General features: G+C 33.9%; 1 protein-coding gene across 7 annotated transcripts in view; it reads right to left on the reverse strand.

The window, feature by feature from the left end:
- Positions 1-21,839, reverse strand: part of MYB (MYB proto-oncogene, transcription factor) — a 37,864-nt gene that overhangs the window by 7,930 nt on the left and 8,095 nt on the right. For 2 of the 7 annotated variants that reach the window (XM_069077313.1, XM_069077314.1), the window contains exons 4-15: positions 21,372-21,464; positions 20,907-21,127; positions 18,814-19,048; positions 17,463-17,543; positions 16,932-17,036; positions 15,302-15,556; positions 13,864-14,229; positions 12,444-12,586; positions 10,571-10,685; positions 10,363-10,488; positions 8,956-9,066; positions 7,639-7,740 (exon numbers count right to left, since the gene is read on the reverse strand). In XM_069077313.1, coding sequence (XP_068933414.1) covers positions 7,639-7,740; positions 8,956-9,066; positions 10,363-10,488; positions 10,571-10,685; positions 12,444-12,586; positions 13,864-14,229; positions 15,302-15,556; positions 16,932-17,036; positions 17,463-17,543; positions 18,814-19,048; positions 20,907-21,127; positions 21,372-21,464 — 1,953 coding nt within the window. The remainder of the gene's footprint in view (positions 1-7,638; positions 7,741-8,955; positions 9,067-10,362; positions 10,489-10,570; positions 10,686-12,443; positions 12,587-13,863; positions 14,230-15,301; positions 15,557-16,931; positions 17,037-17,462; positions 17,544-18,813; positions 19,049-20,906; positions 21,128-21,371; positions 21,465-21,839) is intronic. The other 5 variants (XM_069077316.1, XM_069077315.1, XM_069077318.1 and 2 more) reach the window with 5 other exon arrangements.

Consider the following 21,839-nt stretch of genomic DNA (forward strand, 5'->3'; position numbering starts at 1 on the left):
CTTTGAGAGTTGCCCAGAGAGCCCTGAGTGCTTAAGAAAGTTTCCCAAAGTTATAGTGTCAGAAGTGGGACTTGGTCCTGGATCTTCCTGGCTTCATGGCCAGCTTTCCATCTATTCCACCATGTTATCATAAATGCATATGTACATATGAAAGCTAGTCCATTTTACCATTTTCTGGAAATCCAAACTACTCTTAAGCAATACTAATGTTAACCAAAAAGAAAAAAGTAGTGGGTGGAAGAACAGTTACATAAGAGGAAAGAAGCAGCAATGTGGATTAACTACTTGTTCTACTCAATTCACCTAAAAATAAATACTTTTGAAACTTAAGATTTGGGATATCAGAGATATTTCCAAAAGGTATATAGGTTATTAGTAAAGAGGTGATGTTAAAGAAATCCTAATCATGGGAAAAAATATCTTCTTGATGAGTTAGCTAAGTAGTTCTCTGTTCCCCTGTATATAGAACACATTCCCATTAACTGCCCCCACATGCTCCATTGAAACTCACTCCCTCCATTGTCAGGCCTAGAATAGCCAGCTGCTGTGCTGCTCATGAAAAAAGAAAGCATTACAATTTTTGGTTGTTGGTTTGTGGAGTAGTTCCCCACCCCCACCCCCCAGGGTGAGTAGTGGTACAACAAGGTGCAAATGAGTCCATAAATTCATTTCCTTTTGATCCAATCCTATTTTAATAATCACTCGTTAAGCTAAATATTTCATATTATTAAATATGGATGGAGTACCTTTGGTGCATTCTGGAAGCAACAGCTTCTATGCTTTTAGTTCTAAAAAATTTGATCATAAACTAGACTACCATACCTCTCTGATCTCTTGTATCATCATTATTCATAAAGATAGCATGTTCTTTCACTTGTCACTTTGTTGGTTATAGCTTAATAAACAAAAATGAATAGAAGGTCCAAGTTTCCCAAAATCAATTCTACCTTGACAGGTCTGGGGAATAATCAGTCCCAGAATGTTTATTTGCCCCAGGTGTCATTAAATAAAAACCAAGTCATCATGTCTTGTTAAGCTTGCCTGGAGCAGGGTGTCCTGACTGAGCTCTAACCCTTTTCCATCCTTAATTAGTCATTCTTAATTAAATTCAAAAGGTACAGTGTGCTTGCTTAATATAGGACATATATTGGCATAGGTCACTGAAACATTAATAATTCCAAAGTGAGTTTTTGTCAGGTGAAGTGGGAATAAGTGACCAATACTGAGAACCTTCTGGATGAAGAGAAAAGGGAAATTAAAAGCACCTGAATGAAGGATGCCCCAATGTCTCAGGTAGACTATCTTTATACAACCCAGTAGTGGGAAGATGGAAAAATCAATCAACCACCAAATGTCAGATGGGCTTAAACTGATTTTATCCACAGAGTTGATTAAATCAATCATATTTTAGCATTGCTTGGCCTCTTCTTTCAGGATAATTATAGGTGCTGCAGGAAAGGAACATCATAATACTAAAGAAGGGGGTAAGAATGCATGGTGGGAACTCTGAAAACGTTACTTCCCCACTGAGTTTTCTCATTTGTACAATGAGGGGGTCAGATGCGGTAAAATCTGAGGTCTCTTCCAGATCTAAATCTCTTGATATTATAAAAGCTGCTGAGTCACTGGCAAAGCTCCAATGTAGAAGAATGAATGCTGGACTTATTGATTCCCTGCTTTGCTACTTAATATTCTTTTGAGCTTAGGCAAGATATTTTACCTGGGCCTCAGTTTCCTTAACTGTAAAATAAAGGGTTGGACCAAAAAACCTCTAAAGTCTGTTAAAGCTCTAAATCTTTGACCTTTTTTTGCTTGTGTTCTAGGAAATAGACAATCTCTTAGCCCTATTTATTACCTATGAACATGTCTATGGTATGCTACCAAGAATGCTACACTAGTTTTTGCTATAATGTTATGAAATGTTTAAATGGTTATTAAATCATTTAAAAATGTGTAAACTATCAGAAACACAAGTAATATAAATGGCTCAAAATATATTAAAAATTAGGAAAATGTAAAGCTGGGTTGTTGCTGCCATCAGTAGTATTCTAAGACTCATGGGTGAAATGTCTATATAAAAATAGCTGGAAAATTTGCTTAAATTAAACTTGCTGTTTAAAAAAAGTTAAGATTGTGACAAACCAACAAGTCAGGAAATTCAAATTTAAGGCTGTCATTCTGTGGTTACAAAAAAAAAAAAGGAAAGTGAGCAAGTTAAATGTATATGAATACATCTTTCTAACTAAGGTTTTAAATAAGAAATAAAAAAAGTTATAAAATAAGAGAAAAATATAGTTCAGAAGGTTTGTAACTTCAGTAAGGTTCAACTCCATAGTTTTTATTTAACCCTGAAACTTAAAATTAACACAATTTATTTATTTCTAACTTTTAAATGATATATTTGCATGACCAGAAATATTTTTCTCTATGATGGGAAAACACTGAAAAACATTCAGTTCTATTCTCCTCTTTGACTAAGGATGGCATTAGTTCAATGTCCTCCTCACTAGAAAAGAGATGAGTTACCCTGGGAATCCCAGATGCCCTCCCACAGGAACCTTGCATGGAGAAAGGAAAGTACAGATACAGAGGCATCAAGTTACAGGAATGTCTAGACTTAGTATATCTTTTTCTTATATGAAGCAAAGTCTTAGCATAATTTAGGATCATGGGATTTAGAAATGTAAGGAGAAGAATAGAAGCTAATGTTTATCTAGTGTTTTAAAGTTTACACAATGCTTTACATATGTTCTCTCATTTGACCCTCACAATAATCCAGAGATGTGGGTTCTATCATAATCCCAATTTTCAGATTAGGAAACTAAGTCTGAAGGATATTAAGTGACTTGCCCATGGCTACACAGATGGCAGTTATCTGAGGTAGAATTTGAACCCAGGTCTTCCTGATTCCAAATGCAACTTTCTACCCACTATAGCAAGTTGATAATCTAGTTCAACACCTCAATTGTCTAGATACAGAAACTGAGACCCAGGAAAGTTAAATGACTTGCCCAAGTTTACACAATTAGTTAAAAAGCAGACCTGAGATTCAAATCCAAATTTCTCTGACTCCAAATCCACTGCTTTTACCACTGCACCATATAGAATTTTATCAGTTTTTCTAGTGACTCTGTCCCAACCATACCCTCTTTGTACCTCCATATTCAAAACATCCTGACACAATCTTATCACAGTGTACTCCCTTTTCCAATTCAAATACAGAGAGGACCCCAAGGCTGAATGCATAATTTGTAGTATGATGTATGCATCTCATATACCTGAAGATGAAAAACTCAAGTCTAAGAAAGTTCTCATAATATTTTTATTATAAAAGTACCCAGGTTAGCTTTAACACTTTGAGATTGTAGCAAGCAATTTTTAAAAGTCAAACCTTATTTTCTGCATTAATGACTTTAGAAAGCTATTCTTTTAAGTAAAATCATTAATGACTTAAGATGGTTGGGGAAAGTTTCATCAAAATTCATTCTTTCTTACAGATTTAATTTTTAAAGGAAAATATCAACAAATTCTATGGATATGTGTATGTACATGTATATGCCAAAGTTACCATATATACATGCATCTAAAATAAATGCATATATGTGTGTACATACACATATACAAATACTTATATATGTATGTACACACATACACACACACACACTACAAAGCAATCCTTTGGCCCACTATTTCAGTCCTTAAATGGATGTTTTGCCTTATTTTTAAATGGCAACTTTGCCTAAAAGGCTGATACATGGCCAAACCAGACAAAATTGGGACAGACACTATATAATTATATAACTAGTCAAAGTAGATGTATCTTCATTATCATGACAACCTCAACCATTTTATTTGTGAAAGCATTTGCTTTATTTGTATTATTTACACTCTATGAAACTAATATGCATAAAACTTGACAAAACTATGTACAACAGTAGAGTTTTTTTGATATTTAGTGTAATTTTTGGAGGTATGATATAGGTTTGAAAATTAATTGTAATATCATACTAGTGATTCATATATTAAATTTAATTCAGTGAGCATTTGTTGGTTTTAATAAATTAGAAGTTTTTTTTTTCAAGAAACCTCATAATATCTTTGGGAATTATATTTAGTTGGTTCCAATGAAAATTCTTTGTTAGTCAATCAGTCAACTAGCATTTATTAAATACCTATTATATACACAGTGCTATGCCCTGGTCTATGTAATAACTCTTTGAAACCATACTGACAATCTCTTATTTTTAATATAAATCTCTTACAAGTTGTATGGTTATATGCAAGACACACCCTGAAGTTAAATAGATGAATTCTGTTCTCCTGACAACAAAATGCTGTTATAGTAAGTGAATATGACAGAAGATATACTTGTAAAATTTAGGATTAAATGAATAGATTCTAACTGCCAATCGGGATTTTTTGCAATTGATTTATGTTTAAAGCAAAATGTTGTATTAAGTTATTACAAGTAGATTTACATAGGCTTGGAAGACTTCTAAAATTAAATGTTATCACAGAATTTACTTGAAGCAATTTCAAATGTTAAACATACAAGAATTTGGGATTGATTTTAGGAACACATTTCTGGACTACGGCAATATGCAAAAAGTGAAGGAAAGATCTGATTGATATTCAGTTAAATCAGCATAGATATTAGATTATATAATTCAGGCCAGATAAAATGAGACAACTCAAGCATTAAAATGTACTTACTTTCGGTTTGTTTTTGATTAGGCAGGATTTGAATTACCCAGTTGGATGGTCTACATTGATTAAATAAACTGGCATATCATGAAACCTTAGTTTACTAACTCTAATCCTAGATGTAATGTTTTAGATATGAATTATCAATCATCTATGAGTTAAAATTTAAGAATACATTGAAAAAAATCTATATTATGAAAAATTTTAAACATAAAACCAAATATAACATATGGATGCTTTGCTGCTTTTCTATAAATATTGAAAATCTGGTCACATTTTATATAGTAATTTTTAAAAGTAATAGCTCACACAAGAAATGATGAGCATGATGGTTTCAGAAAAACCTGGGAAGTCTTATATGAACTGATGCAAAGTGAAGTGAGAAGAACCAGGAGACCATGGTATACAGTAATAGCAATATTGGAATGATGATCAACTGAGAAAAACTTAGCTACTCTGGTCAAGCCATTAATCTAAGACCCATAATGAAAAATGTTTTCTATTTCCAGAGAGAGAACTGATGGAGTCTGAATGCAGATCAAAGCATATGTTTTTCACTTTATTTTTCTTGTTTTTTTAAAATGTGTTTTCATGGGGTGGCTAGATGGTGCAGTGAATTGAGCACCAGCCCTGGAGTTAGGAGGACCTGAGTTCAAATCCGGCCTCAGACACTTAACACAAAAACTAGCCATGTGACCTTGGGCAAGTCAGTTAACCCCAATTGCCCTCCAAAAAGCAAAATAAAATAAAATAAAATGTGTTTTCTTTTACAACATGGCTAATATGGAAATATATTTTGCATGACTTCATATGTATAATCAATATCATTTGCTTGCCTTTTCAAGAGGTAGGGAAGGGGAAGAAGGGAGGAAGAGAATTTAGAATTCAAAATTTAAAAAAAAATTATTGTTAGGAGTGGCTAGGTAGCACAGTGAATAAATAGAGCACTGGCCCTGGAGTTAGGAGGACCTGAGTTCAAATCAGGCCTCAGACACTTAACACTTACTAGCAGTGTGACCTAGGGCACTTAACCCTAATTACCCCTCCAAAAAGAAAAAAAAAAGACTTATTTTTTTAAATGAAATTGGAAAATAATTAAACAAATAAAATTACACTTAACAAAGTAATAGCTCAGTTTTCCATGATAATTGAAGGAAGCAATGGCAATGACACCCCCCACCCCCGTAGCCTAAGAGCTATTTACACTTGAATTTGGATATATTACAGAGTCCTCAGCTTGAAAAGTGTTTGTAGATAAGAAATTCATTGACCTTGCAATTCCTATTTCCCATAGAAATAATGATATAAATGTTGGTCAGGTTTCCAAGCTAGCCCACGAAAGCCTATGTAACCTATCACATATGGATAGACTTAAATAGTATTAGCCTATATTCTACATCCTAGGAACAGAGCCATATAATGTAGAAGGAAAAGTGGAAGAAAGGAAATTTTTCCTCTTCCTTTCCTGGATGAATGGTCAATCTGTGACAAAATTATGAAATAGGAAAAGTTTATCACTGGCATCCTTCAAGTTCCTAATGACTCTTTCTTCAGGCTAATGGAAGTCTAGTACTTACATTCTGTTCTAAGTCTCAAATGTTAGCAATATATTCAGAACTACTCTGGTCCCCAAACATATTCCATGCTCTAAAGTTTGCTAACTCTGCTTTTGATCAAATCTCCCATTCTCTTAGCGCAGCTAAATTTTTGTTAGGTATCAGGAGAAAAGCAAACTCACATGACAGTTTATACTAATGTACACATGACTAATAGCCCCTTAATTCTCCCAAGACTGTTCACATTTTTAAGAGTATTATTTTTAATAATCTACATGAATTTCTAATTGGCATAATTTCAAGCAGTACTGTCTATAATAAAAAAAAAACAGGCAATGAAGGTAAGATATTTTGGAGTTGGCAAATGGGTAAAGATGGTGAAGCGGGCCAGAAAATAGTCTGCAAGTTCTGATTAAGAGTTTAGAAGATGTTTTTTTTTTCTTTTTCACATTCTACCACCAAACAAGAGCTTAGATTCTATAATGTTCAGATTTCAAAGAGAGTTAGAAATTATCCAATTGGAAAATAATCGCAACACACTTAGATTAGCTCTCTTGCTTTTCATAGTCTCTGCCCCTCCTCTATTTTCAAGCCCAGAGAGTCTTTAAAAGTGCTATTTTTTTTAACTGGTCCCAGGGCAACAGAAATTCTGGTATTATTGGTAAGGTCATAGTCATTTATTTGTATAGGTTTAAAAAAAAAGTCAGATTATCTGTACTTTTTTTGTAAGTTTGCTTTCCTAATCATTTCTTTCTTAGACTATTAGAGTAATTCGCATTTCCATTGCACATACTGGCTGGTCACTGGAGAAGAGAGCAAGATCAAAACATGCAGGCTTACAAAGGAAAGCCTATCTAGCACTAAAAACTGCCAACAGTGGCTGCCATACAGATCATCATTGGGAAATGACTCTTTTCTTTTTCCCTTGGGAGTCAGATATATTGGAATTATTTTCCATTTGTTTAATTTCAACCTCTATTTGAAATCTGAATGTTACAGTGTCTGAACTCTGTATGAAAAAGTATGAAAAAGAGCAAGCTTTGAAAGAACTGTCAAAGAGGAAACTATACAGGCCAACTCATTTCTATAACACGTCAAAAAACTTAGGAAGCAGACACTGATAATAACATATAACACATGATCTTATTCTCAGGTCAACACCAGAGCTATGTCAATTCCTTCTCCTACTGGGACTCACTTGAGTGACTAGGAGTTCTCCATGGTTATCCAGCCTTATCTTATACAAATACAAATGAGGCTTGGTTTTTGTTTTCTTTTGTTTTTTCCCCAAGTCTAAAACAAGGCAAAAAAAAAAATACTATACAGCAAGTTTTTCAGTGAAAATATAAAATGATACTAATGCTAGAACAGAAATTACCTGCAAAGGGCTAGTCAAGGATCTATTTCTAGGTACTGTAAATGTTTTGAGGACATCATCTTCTGACACTGGCATCATTAAAACAGAACTTGTAAGAAGATTCTAAAAAGAACAAGAAAAATGGAATGTTTTCAAGATTAGATAACATGTAATGAAATTAGAACATAAAACAAGATTCTAGCATTTTTTAGAGAGTGGCCCACTATGAACTCCACTGGAAAAGGCATATGTTTGCAACAAATTCTCTTCCTAATGAGCTAAATGGAGATCTGAATTAGTTGACATACCTAAAATGTCCTTTTCAGTTCTAAATCCTCTCACATTATGATTTACAAACATAGGAAAAATCTCATTATTACAGCTCCAATAGCATTTCTTTAATAAAGATTTCTAAGCTATGGTAAAGGGCACATTTGTTTCTTGCCACATAATTCTTACCAGTGGTGTTCTGGAGCCAGCTTGCTCTTTAATTGTTAAATTTTTAGTGTGAACATTTACATCTCCAAAATTAGCAAATGTTGTTACAAATCAGGGTTTGATTCATTGTTTTGTTGATTGATTAAACTTAGGAAAGTGATAAAGAAAATGTTTAAAAAAATGCAGATTAAGCTTAAAAGTATGTTGTGCATACAACTCCCATCCCCAACCAGTTGTTAAACACTCATCCACACATCCCTGGATATACTATATCCAGTACTAAATGATGATAGGATCTGGTTTCTCTGTGTGTGTGTACTTTTATGCACTTGTCACTTTGGGGAGAGAAGAGAATCCTCTCCACAAATTATACTTTTGTTGAAGTTAGGAGGCAGATGAGAAATTTAAATAACTATAGCAACCAAATCAATCAACAAATATTTCAGTTGTGTACCTTTTCCATGCAAGGCACACCGTAAGATCAAAGATAAGAAATGTCAATGAAAAGAAAATAGGAAAACTTTAGGTAAAAATTATTGATCCTAATCTGTATTTCTTGCTATTCTTATTTCCTGGAAGTAAGTAAAAACCAAAGGACCCACAACTATTAAAACATAACAAAACAATAGAAAATGAAAAATTCTGAATTTGAAGAGGATTAGTTTCTGCTACATAAACATAATGTCAGCCTCAGATGTAGCCCATTAATAACAGGAATGAAAGCCAAGGACTATCCAAAATCTACTGTCTGAGAGAGGGTACACAAGGAAGGGCAAGTTTGGAAATGAAGTGCATTTTAGTAGGCATACAGCTAGACTTCTGTCACTAGTCTTGAGCTCACCAATGGAAAATTAAAAAAACTTAAATAAGAAAAATTAATATTGAACTGTATATACATACTGGCACATCTTCCATAGGAGATGCCTGTGTGAATAACTGAGTGTTTAAATTCTCCCCTTCCCAATGATTGGAGCAGAAGAAGTTTTCGGCTTTAGTGGTTGGAGATTCTGCCTAGGAATAAAAAAGAAAAAAAAAGGAAGATTTATTTTCTAAAGGTTTTTACTTGTGAACTGATTTCTGATCAAAATTTCAAATTCTTGCCTCACCATTGGCATGAGCCCAAGCATGTATGTCTGTAAACTCTGACTTCTGTTCAGAAACATTCTCTTTACCACCCCAGATATCTTGGCACTCAAAAGGTCAGGCTTATTAGCATTTGTCTTTTTATGTTTAATATATGGAAAGTGCTAATATTTTTATCTTTTTTATCTAAATCCCTATTTTCTAAGTTTCTGGATATCCTTGGCAGCTGGGAATAAAAGAAGGAAAATTCCTTAGGACATAATTGGAAGGCAGAGGAAATGGTTAGCATAGCTAGCCTGACTTCTCTTCCTTTCCCTTTTTCTTCCTATATGTCTATTAAAATCCCATTCTGCTGCCTGGTTGTAGTGCAGAAACAACTTTGGGCTTTTAAAAATATACCACCAGAGCATAAGCTCCAGCAGGTCCTACAAAACAAGAACTCTGGGTACTGGCTGTGTGACAGACTGTATCTGTTGTCTAAGAATCAGTGGAACAAAGGTCAGAGAGGCTTGTTACCAATTTTGGCCAGTGTGGTGAGTAGTAAATTGTTTTATCATGGAACAAGGAGGAGGAGGAGAAAAAAAGGAAGAGGAAGAGAAGAAATTGGAGGGGGAGGAGAATGAGGAGGAGAAGCAGGAGGAGGAGGAGGATTTAAGGTTTACAAAGTGTTTATAAATATTTCATTCTCACAACAACCCTGTGAGGTAGGTGCTATTATTATCACTCCCATTTTGCAAATGAGGAAACTGAAGCAGAGAGAAGTCAAGTGACTTGCCCAGAATCACACTGCTAACAAGTGTCTGAGGCTGAATTTGAACTCAGTTCTTCCTGTTTCCAGGTTCACCATTCTACCCACTGTATCAGCTAACTGGAAACTTGTGAAGACTCTACCAAGCTACAATTGTTGTAATCTGTATAAGTAGAGGTAGTACTTATGCCAACACAATCATGGATCCTTTATGTCCTGATGAATGTCTTCTGTCAAAATTATTTATCATGTGGCAGTAGGAAAATTTAGTAGATGCCTAAGGAATACAGGATGAAATCAGCATGGACCATCAGCAGTTTATAAAGACCTGCATTATTCATGAGAGCTACTGCATAGCCTATTATCATAGTACAACCAAGCATTTCTCTAAGAGAAAGAAGGACAAAGAGGCTAGAAGAGGAAACTCTAGATTATGATGTTACACGTTGGCTCACTCCAAAGATTTTTCTGCTTACCTCTTGCTTGATCTTCTTTAATAAAGGTGGACCATTTTCACGAAAACCTGATACAATTCCTGATTCATCAGATTCCTGTTTGATCACATCTTGTAGATCTTCTACAAGATGGGATGGTGTCTGAGGCTAAAAAGGAGAATGATGTCAGAAGACAAGTTCCATTTCTAGGGACAAATTCACTTAACTAGGGATAACTCCCCACACTTACTAGCATCTTCAAAGGACCATATTTTATTTCTTGTGCAGCAAGAGCATGTTTGAATGGAGTAGGAGTTCTTGGAGAGCTCTCTAATATTGACCTTTTGATAGCTGGAGTTCTGAAACTTTAAAAATAAAAAGGCAATGCTTTAGTGTAAAAGACTGCATATATTTCTCATTAATAAATCCATTCAACTGATCAATTTTTCTCTTAATGGGTTTTAGCATCTCTTTAGTGTGATCATTGAGAGGCAAATGTGGTACAAGCAGCTGACCTGGGTTCAACACTCACCTTTGATGCATACTACCAATGTGATCTTGGGCAAGCCCCTTAAGCTCTCTGAGCCAAAGTTTCCTTATGTGTAAAATGAAAAGATTGGAGTAGATAGACTCGGGGAGTTCTTTCTAGCTCTATATTTCATCTCTTTTATCTGGTATAGTTGGAGAAGGTATTCTGGCTAAAAAAATATTCCAGCTATAAAGAGCTATCATATATGGATAATCAATATTCAAAGAATTAGAATATAATATTTTTAATGATAAAATTATACAAAATAATTTTACCATTATGCTACAAATGTAGGATTATATTAATAGAGATTGAAAACATGTACATTTTTTCAGGTTTACATTTTAGCAATCTGAGTCTAATATCTTTTTAAAAGAAACTTCTCTTATTTTTATATAAGCAATGACTACTAATTGGGGGAGGGAGGAAAGCAACATTTAGGAAAAAGGAGACCATGACATCCAGATGATAAAAGTGTATTCATTTAGAATTGAATAACTAAAAATCTGCAGTAATTCCATAGCACCTGGACTATGCAAAAAGGGTTTACTATGTAACCTAAGATCACTAGCAAAGTATATACCTTCTAATGAGGATAAATGTTTTTCAAGTGTACTCACTCATATATACAATATAAAAGGTAATATAATGCTTAGACTTGAACATTTTACAACATTTTTTATCTATTAATATAAGCATGATCTCTACCTGGAAATATTTTTCTAACATTTTTAGTGATAAGATGTACTTGGGTTCAATAACTGCATTTAACTTTTTCTAAAATTCAGACTGGCCTGAATTGCTAATTCGCAAGGTTTCTTGTATGTGAGTTGATGTTTTATCTACCTAATCATGAAAAACTCACACAAATGTGAAAAAGAATACTATGTATTCATACATAGTGAAAGAAAGGGGGAAAAGATTCTTAAATTTAAAACAGATAATCAGCCTTATACTAAGTGACAAGGAACAAACGTTGAAGATCTTTTTGTCCTTATTGAGGAAATAACGCCTTTGTTCCTAAAAGAAAAGCTGAAACTGATAGGTAAAGTAACCTCTACCAACACAAGGCAATCAAATCTTAGAATGAGCATCAAGAGGCAACCTAGTCCACTTCTATTCAGCCATACAATTATGATGATAACACCAGGTGACTTTATACAGGATATCTCAAAAATCTTACCACATTTTGAAGTTTTGATAACTTTAATATCCCATATAATTCTTTAAAAGAAGTTTGCATTTTTATTTGACCCCCACAGCAATCCTGTAATAGAAGAACTATAGACATTGCTAACCTCATTTTACAAATGAGAAAACTGAAGCTGAGATAAGTTAAGTGACTTATCTATGATCATACAGTTAATAATAATCAGAAATAGGATTTAAAACAAGAACTCTCCTGACCCCCAAGAACTCTATACCACCCTTGCTCTCCTATGATTATTAACCTCTAAATCCTGGAAAGAGAGTATTCAAGATGAAAACATATCTTTTATCTGTGGATAACGTGGCCCAAGAATTCCAGAAATATGAACATATCCTATCAAATTTTATAGAACTGAAAACCAAATTTCATTATTAAAGGACTTACATATTGTTTTCCTTTTGTGGTTTAACAGTTTGGTCTCTGTGAAATGGTGTTGTAACAGTCAACTTATGACCATTAAGTGGGGTGGAAGTTAAAGTAGGCATATCCATATCCATATTTTCATGGTTATTGGAAGTGTTTAAGAACTGTAAATATGAAAGAAAAAAGAACCAATCCTAGATTAAAATACCATCTTTTAAAATGCAGCCAAATCAAAAGAAATCCCATTTTGGCAACTTTTAAGTCGATTTTACTGACTTACAATATAAAATAATCACAATGTTAATCATAACCATATGTTCCATGATTGGAATATTATTTCAGATGAGCATACTCAAGATTCTGTGTATGTTCACCATGAATCAAATCAGGGTTTCTGGTGATAAAATTATGAATCCCAAAGAGACTATCCAAATAAGAGCTACTTGCCGCCTTATGGAGTAAGAGGCATTTTTTAAAATTAAGGTCAATTAAGCAAATTGTTTTAGAATTTAATTGTTTTTTTCTTTCATACTAACTAAACCTACTTCTAAAGCTTCTTATACTATATAACTATTATTATCAAATCATTTAAAATACATGGGAGATTCTGGAATGAAACTGGGTTAATTCAAGACAACTTTGTTTCAGAGGCACTTTTCTGTAGTTAAAGCTATGCTTCAAGGAAATTTAATAAGTAATTGTAAATTAAAATATGCCAAATTACTAATTTATTTGAATTATTTTCCATTATATGCATTCATAGTGAATTTCTAATATTCCTATTTTTAGTCTTCCATGGCATATTTTCTTAAGTTTTAAAAATCACTAGAAACCCCCCCTAGTGAGACAAAGAAATTGAGAGGCAAAAACTGTGTTTACATAATGTTATAGCTTATAGCACAAAATAGCTAATGTTTAGAAATGAGTTGAAGATTTAACTTTTACTCTCCTATATAAGGACAGTGTCACCTTTGCTTTTTCTAGCTTTTAGTCACAATTTGAATATCTAGATATTATCTAAACACAGTTTACTTCTCCCACCATTCGTTATCCCCTGCCCCGCCCCAACCATCAGTGAATAATATTACAAGTGGATAAAGACTCAGAAAGTTTTTGTTTTTTTTAAAGGGGAGGGGAGTGAAAGATGGAAATGTTAAAATCTGGTGCTAGAGGAAATAAAAGCAAAGGCCATGCAAATAATAATCTTCCCCTTTCAAAACCACCAAGAATAAGAGGTAATTAAAATAAAATCATCAGTTAGTTTGCAGATAGCCTAATCTTTGCACAGTAAACTGACACAGCAGTGGCTAGATTCAAACATGGAATGAAATCAGTGAGTGCAACAGTAATTAGTCATTTGTTCTGAAGGATTAGTTTCTAAATTGTTAACACTCTTGAGACTGTTGAAAATTAGTAACATCTGTGTAGTATTTTGATCTACCTGAGAGGGAGAGAAGGGTAGACTTGTGATAGGGGAACGCTTGGGAGTGGAACTGCTGACGTCAGTAAATATGAAGGAGCTATAGTCTCCAGTAGCTAGGGGGCTGGCATGCCCCCTTTTTTTTCGAAGGATGACAAGTGGAATTGTGCTGTGCCTTGCAGTAGTAGATAAGGACGTGGGTGAGTCAAGTAAACCCTGACTTGACATGCATTTGTTCAAGCTTGTGCTAACAAATCCTTCAGGTCTATCAATACTGCCCTCTCTTTGCTGAAGTTGTATGGCCTTGTTTGAGTGCTGTTGACTAGGTGAAATATCTGCTTCTTCAAAGATTTCAAAACTGCTGAGGTCACACCATGATGAAGAATCCTGAAACAATGTGGGAGGGACGGAACTATGAGATGATGTATGTTTGGTATGGGCTATTTTGTGAAATCACAACACTAAAAAAAGAGATGCCACATACAAATCAAACACCTGTCTACTTTGATTTGCACGGTTAACACCTGTCACAATTATTGAATTGTGCTATGTTAGGTAATCATACCATGCTCCATCCAGAACCTGTCATAGTACTTTTTGGCACATAGTAAGTACCTACTAAGTATTTGTTAAATGAATGAATGGAGTAAATGAATGAGTGAATGAAAATTCTGCTGATCCAAAACTTTGAATTTTCATCCTTGTACTACATTGTTACCAAAATTATTATGTGCAAGATAAAATAAAGATAGTACCTGCTCTAGAGAAGGATTCATTTGGGCAAAATTTGACCTTTATTTTAATAAGTGCTCAATAATTACTTGTTGAACAACTAACTGGAAAGTTTGAGAAGGAATGAAAGCTATGAATCCAAGAATACCTACTTGCTAAGAACTACATTTATACACATTTGTCTCTACAAACATAATGCCACTGATCACCTAGAAGAACTGGTAAACAAAAATTGATGATTTATAGAAATAACCTCCCTTAACACTATCAATGAATGGATTCATGGCTTCAAGAAACATTCTGCAATCTCTTGATCTGACTGGATAAAGCTCTTGATGTTTTAATTCCAAAGCAAAACAGGATCCTAAAGAAGCACACAGACATGAAGAAAGTAACACAAAACTGGACAAATTACTCCTATCCTCAAAACAGCAAAATTGCTTATAATATTTAATAAGATCACTTACTTAAAATATTGGTTATTAAAGGTCAACTGTTTTTTAAAAACAAACTAAATTTTATCCAAATAGTCCAAGAAACCATTTATGCCCATGACCTTCAAAATAATAGATGGAATAGTATGAAACTGAAATCACTTTTAGTATTGCTGATGTCAGTAACAGTGTAACCATTGTAGAAAATGGAAATGATTGTAGTACAGGTTTTCCAAACTCTATGGGAAAAACAAAGAAACAACATTTTACCCTGACTTGTCAATTCTACTTACAGAATCTATAAACTGGAGTGTTTCCGCAAATTCTAAGAGGTTCTTAACATTATCCAGAATATTGCCTTGGTGAACGATCATGCACCTTGCTGGGGATGCACTCTCTTCAGGTAAACAACCATGGTCCACTGGTAAAGATGGAGTAGAGTGATGTTCTCCCAAACAGGAAACAGGTGCACTGTCACCATGAGGTCTGGTATGGTCAGCAATTGTTGTACTATGCCAGCCTGAGTAGCTGGATGTGTGATTCTGTGTCTAAGGAAAGAGAAGGGGAAAAAGAAAGATAGAATGGGAAGAAAAAAAAAGGAAGAAGAAACTTAGCAAAGAAATTGCACAAGGTGTCAGATGCTGTTGGAGGAAAGATAAATGTAGTTGCATCATCTAAGACTTACGCCTATGAAACAGTTGTCAAGATGTTTCCTTTTATCAATGCAAGAACCTGCTTTTAAATAGTGATATATTTTGTCAGCTTTACAATTATTTTTATGGGCATCGTTAAGTTAAAAAGCAAGTAATGGGGGCATAAATGTCTGTATTTATGTATAAGTACAAAAGTATGACTTTTTATATAGGACATTAAAAATCTTCATTAGTATACTGTCCCAAGGACCTATTAATATTCTGCTGTGTGTTAAAAAAATAATACCCAATTATCCTACAAAAGGCTAAGTATTTAAGAGTTAGAGTTGCTTTTGTTTGTATATATCTTTGTTTTTTCTATCCCTAGCTAGTGCTACAGCTTACACCAATGCAATGAAGAGGCTGTCAAATCAACATGGTTAGGAAAGCAGAAGAGCAAATTAACAGAAGTTTCTTTCCAGTGGCATCATGCAACAGAAGAAATTGCAAAATATTAACTAAAGTTAAAAGTAGTCAGACTAACATCATGCATATAATCATTTGATTATTAAACCAAAAAAATTTACTCATAAAAGTGTTTGCTGGCTATCACTTTTCCTCTTTATTTTTTTGTTGGTTTAACTGTATTACAAAGGACAAACTGCTTTGCTAAGTTTGCTATCTAATCACTACAAAATATGTCAGAATTCAGTAATAGCCAGCACTGGTTTTATGCATGCAACTAAAAGGGCTAACATTATTCACAGAGAAGTAAAAAAAATAATAATATAAGTGTATTGTGTGTGTAATATGTATGTTGAACATGCATCAGGTCAGGTCTGAAATTATGAAGCATATAATATACAGGCAAAAGAGGGTCTGAAAAGAGAAGAAAAACAATCTAACAAATAGGCACCACATTTTCATTACAAGAAATACTGTTTTTTAAAAAAAATTCTGATTTCAATCAGTGTTGTGGTTGCTAAATTAGCTTTTTATTTTACTGATTTTCTTTACCACATTCTTCATTGTTTGTGAAAATTCCATAGAACAGATTGTTGCTAAGGATGACTATCACTATCAATATCTGGGGTCACTATTGCATTAGGAAAGGGAAAAAATAACCCCAGTCTAATATTAGTTGCATTTTAGTATGTGTAACATCAAATCCTTTTTAATGGAAACATAGAGCCTTGATTAGTGTCACAATTAGAAGGGAAAAGAAGGAAGAAAGAAAAGCACTGGGGTAAAGCTGCTATCCCTCCGGCCAAGCACACAGTGACATTCTTACTGGTAATGCCTGCTGCCCTTTCAGTTCATTCTCAGTCGACTTTAGTAGCAACTCTAATTCCTTTATTCGTTTTTCTTTCTCAGGGTCTTCATCATTATAGTGTCTCTGAAATTGAGAGTTGAGGGAAAAGAAAAGATAAAAGTCTGATTGGAACTGATTGTAACTAAAATGCCTGTGACTTTTTGTCATGTGGCACCACAGCCAAATTAGTCTCAGAGATGAAACAAGCACCAACTGCACTTTTCTACTGTAAAAATCCTTGTTTTAATATCAGGAATGAAATTCAATATACTATGGTGAAATAAAAGGCCCCCACAGCAGATGCTGACTAATGTGTTGTTTCAATATCACCTCAGAAGAGCAAACTACTTGTTTCCTCAGTCAGAACTCCCTCCCCATCCCTTTATTTATATCATTCAACAGGATGGAAAAAAAAAGTATTCTGAGACAAATAAAAACATTCATATTTTCAAATTCGTATATTTGACGTTAAAATAATTGCCTTTCTGAAATGATCTTTAAATTATCTACCTGAATAGCTGCTGCAGCTGGCTGAGGGACATTGACAATATTTACATGCAATGCGACAGGATATGGAATCTGACCGGAAACCTAGACCAAAAAAGGTTTGTTTGTTTTTTTTAAATAAAAAAGTAATTCATGGTGATACATGCTTATATTACTTTCTAGGATTAAACTAACAGTATACTCTGTGAAGATAAAATGCACACACAAAAACCCATCTAATTTGAAAATAAATTAAAGCAAATTTTCAAAGGTAGCTACTTATTCAAATTTTCATAGCAAAAGAAAGAAATATGAAATGCTCATTGCATCTAAATAAGAAAAGTTTACTTAGCAATTTAAAAGACTATAATGGATAATTTCCTGGAAAAAAAAGAAACATTGCAAAAGACAAAAAAAGCTGTCTGATAAAAAGATTATAGTATCAACAAATTGATAAGTAAAATGGTTTTCATTTTAATCATTAGAATAGTAGAGAATAAACTGAAAATGTGAGGTTTTTCATTACAGTGTTCTTTATTCAAAAATGATCTTTCTGTTAGGTCTGTATCATAATTATCTAATAAGTCAGAAAAGGAAAGATTTTTTTTGTAGATGATTTTCATGTGCCTTTAAAGGCTCTACTGATGAGGCTCTGGTAATTTTCAAGCTTAAAAAAAGGTGTTACTTTTATATTTAAGATTGTCACCTCAATTGTTTGTCTTCAATGTTTCTTTTTCTACCCACTATCAATGACTTATTTCCCTAAAAATCAGTATTCATCAAAGGGGAGGGAGCTCCATAAATCCTAGAGACAGAAAATAATTGGAAGGTTTCAGTCCTTACTGTCCTATCATTAGCAAAGAATATCTAAAAGTAGACTTTTCTTTCTTGGTGAAATTTCAATAAGTCAAGTGAGAATCCCTTAAGAAAAGGTTATGTTAACTCATCATTGATTTTCTTTATTAATGTATTTTATGTTAAATAAGAGAATTGACAGAAAGTTTAGTGTGGTAAGATGACTAGAACATAAGTCTGCAGGCAGGGGATCTAGGCAGCTCCTTTCATGGTTAGCTGTATGACCATGGGCAAAGTATTTAATTTTAGTCTCGCATTTTTTTTTTAAATGAGGATGATATTATTTGTCCTACCTAATTCAAAAGATTCTTATGAAAATCAAAGGAGACAACCTACATGCAAATGCTTTTTAAAAGTAAGGTACATTGCTAGGGAATAAGGGAGAGGAAAGATGAATTTTATATGAAAATAAAATACCTCAGTTAATGTTTTAAAATAAATTATATTATGCAAATACAATAGTATTCATTGGATGTAAAATGATTATTGCTCTTAAAAGCTAGCTTTTCCCAGTGCTTACATTTTGTGTTTCAGAGATATGATAATAGGAATAGTCGTTGCTAACTGGGGCCTGGGCAGTTGATGGGAGCTGTGCAGAAGGTGGCGTGTGGGCAAAACCCATTAAATGATTGTTCTTCTGAAAACTTGTGGTTACTGTTGGTTGGTTGGTCTTGGGAGACTCCTGAAGATAACCTTCTTGTTCAACCTTTCGACGCATTGTAGAATTCCAGTGGTTCTTGATAGCATTATCAGTTCTGCACAGAAATATATGCATATAAATTTTTTACAAGCAAAAGTTTATATTCAGATTAAAGCCAATTGTCAGAAAACTGCAGAAAGCATTCCTTCTGGTTCATTCTTAATTTTATAACAAAGATGAAATCCTTTTTACTTCCTACCACCTGAATATCCATATTTTAAAGATGTTAACTTCCACTAATTACTTTCAACAAATCATTGGTTATTTCATCTTCTTAAGAAAGGAACAATTTCATCAAATAAATGTGTGCTCCCATTGGTACTAAATGGCATTATTGTGAAAGTTTCTGCCATAGTAGAGAATTAATCACTTGAATTCCAGTTTCTAGCATTGAACACCTTTACACATAACAGACCCTCAGTAAATATTTGTTGATGGTGATCACTGAGGATTCCTTATCAACCTTAGCTACCCAATAGCCCTGGAGACAGGACTTGTAAAATTCATCTTTTTAAAAGGAAAAATACTTGTTCTTTAATTGTATAGAAGTTGTAAAGGAAGACATACTCTGTTCCACTATATAACATATATGGTTGATACTTTATAATTTTCAGGCAATCATAGCTTCTAAATATAGCAAATAGAAGTCCTTCATTGTATTAGTATTGGTGAGGGGGAGGGAAGGTATTTTGAAGGGAGAAGGAGCTCAATTGTCCCTTCATTTGTGATAACCAGTAACAAAGCATACCTCCAAGCCCTGCTCAGGTCACAGAGAATAGAAGGGTTCATCTTTCCCCTATCCTGGATCTTCTAAGGTGGTACCAGTAAAGCAGTGCCACATCAGTCACCAGAGTCATACAATTTCTCATTAGACTCAAAGAATGTTAGAAATGAAATGGAACTTTAGAGGTGATTGGGCTTTTCTATGACTTTTCCCTTCTCTAAGGACCACTTCTAGTTTTTTGCATCTCAGAAAGCCTGCAAGTACAATGATGAGAAATAATTCTATTGCAAAAAGGTTAGGGAATATTCACCACCAGTGAATCTTACTCCGTTGCTTTAAGTGTCTCTGAAATAGTCCAGTACAGAGAGCAAGGGATAAATGGGAGAGTGCCATGAATAGTGTGGGGTAGTGGAAAAAGCAATGAACTTGGGAGTCAGAAAGCCTGGGATAAAGTTCTGTACAACACTGACCCAGACATCTGTGAAGCTCTGTGAGCTTCAATTTCCCTATCTGTAAAGTCATCCTTTCTACCAATATACTTCATGAGATAGTTATGAGGAAAATCTTTGTACACCATAGGGTGCTATATAAATTGGAGCTTTGGAAGAAATTTCAATGTGCTGTATGCTCATAAGTCTTCCATCTTCAGTTATTTTAATGTGTGGTAGAAAATGTGTTTCAAATAATAGATTTGTTATAAATCCTTTTTGTTGGCAAAATATGCTTCTGCCCTAGTGTAGAGTTAAGTTTTGCTTTACTTAGTTCTTTTAAATTTTATTTTTTTTACTTGAATAACACTACTTATTTACTTAGAATCAAGGCAATAATTCATAGAAATGCTACTACAGCTAAAAGAAAATACCTTGGAAGTATTTTAAGGTGAAAGTTCTAGGCTTGTATTCAGGAGACCTGGGTTCAAATCTTGACTGTACCAATAACTAGTTGTGTAATCTTGGGAAAGTCACTTAATATGTCTGGGTCTCAGTTTCCTCATCTGTAAAAAGAGGATGTGGTACTAGATGACCTCTTAGGTTCCCTTCCACATAAAGAAGTCTATGCTTCTGTTTTATGCTATATAACATTCATGACTGATACCACATAATTAAGCCATTCTTCAATATTTAAAACAGAATGCTCAACACTCATTCCTTTTCCTTTCCCATTTAATAAATAAATCTGATGATGTTACCGTCCCGGCAGTAGTTTTGCGATCTCTGCCCATCTGTTCCCCAGTCTCTTGTGTGCCTGGTATATTATTCTGTCTTCCTCTTCAGTCCAGGAGGTTTTCTTAACTTCTGGATTTAAATGGTTGTGCCACCTCTCCCTACATTGTTTTCCAATTCTTCCCTTCAAATGCTTGGCAATAACAGACCAACGTTTCGGACCGTATTTCTGTACAAGTTCTATCACCTTCAGATAAACATACAAAAATCACCTGATGTGTTAGTACTACATAATAAATCAGGGTTATCATTCTGCAGTGTTGTAATATCTTCAGTGAAATTTCTATAAAACTGTTTTGTTGACTGGAAATGTAGGCAAAGTGTCCTATATTTTCTACTGGCACATCTTATCTCAAGTACTATAACTCACAGCAATGTACTGAAAAAATGTTCTATATAATAATTCAAACAAAATAAAAGGATGTACTTACACGTTGATCTTCTTCTTTTGTCCAAGGTCCCTTGATTAGCTCAGGATTTAGTACTTTTTGCCATCGATGTTGGCACTGTACATCTGTCCGATTCTAGATAAAGGAAATAAAGATAAACCGTTATCTTAATATTACTTTGAAAGTACCTGAAGACTTACTTCTATATTTAATTTCATGTATAATCATATTAGTTGAAAAATCAATAGCATTTCAAGGCATAATTATATCACCAGAATTCTTTCTCTTTCTTATTAACTACAGAAAACAACTAAAGAATAAACAGGGAAAATTAAAAGGAAGTTTACAATTCAGATCCATAGTTACTAAATTGTTAAGAACCCTTTTATGGCATAGGAAAACCCCCCTTACATTGATAAGTATGGTAATTGGACATTAACTAACTAGTAATTATACCAGTAGTGAGACATCTGCAATGACTAACTAGATGTTAAAGAAATCAAAAGAAAT

Source organism: Petaurus breviceps, unplaced genomic scaffold (assembly GCF_028583685.1).
Source record: "Petaurus breviceps papuanus isolate PSGF00001 unplaced genomic scaffold, PetGlider_PUasm1.0 90977, whole genome shotgun sequence".
In the NCBI taxonomy this organism is placed as follows: Eukaryota; Metazoa; Chordata; class Mammalia; order Diprotodontia; family Petauridae; genus Petaurus; species Petaurus breviceps.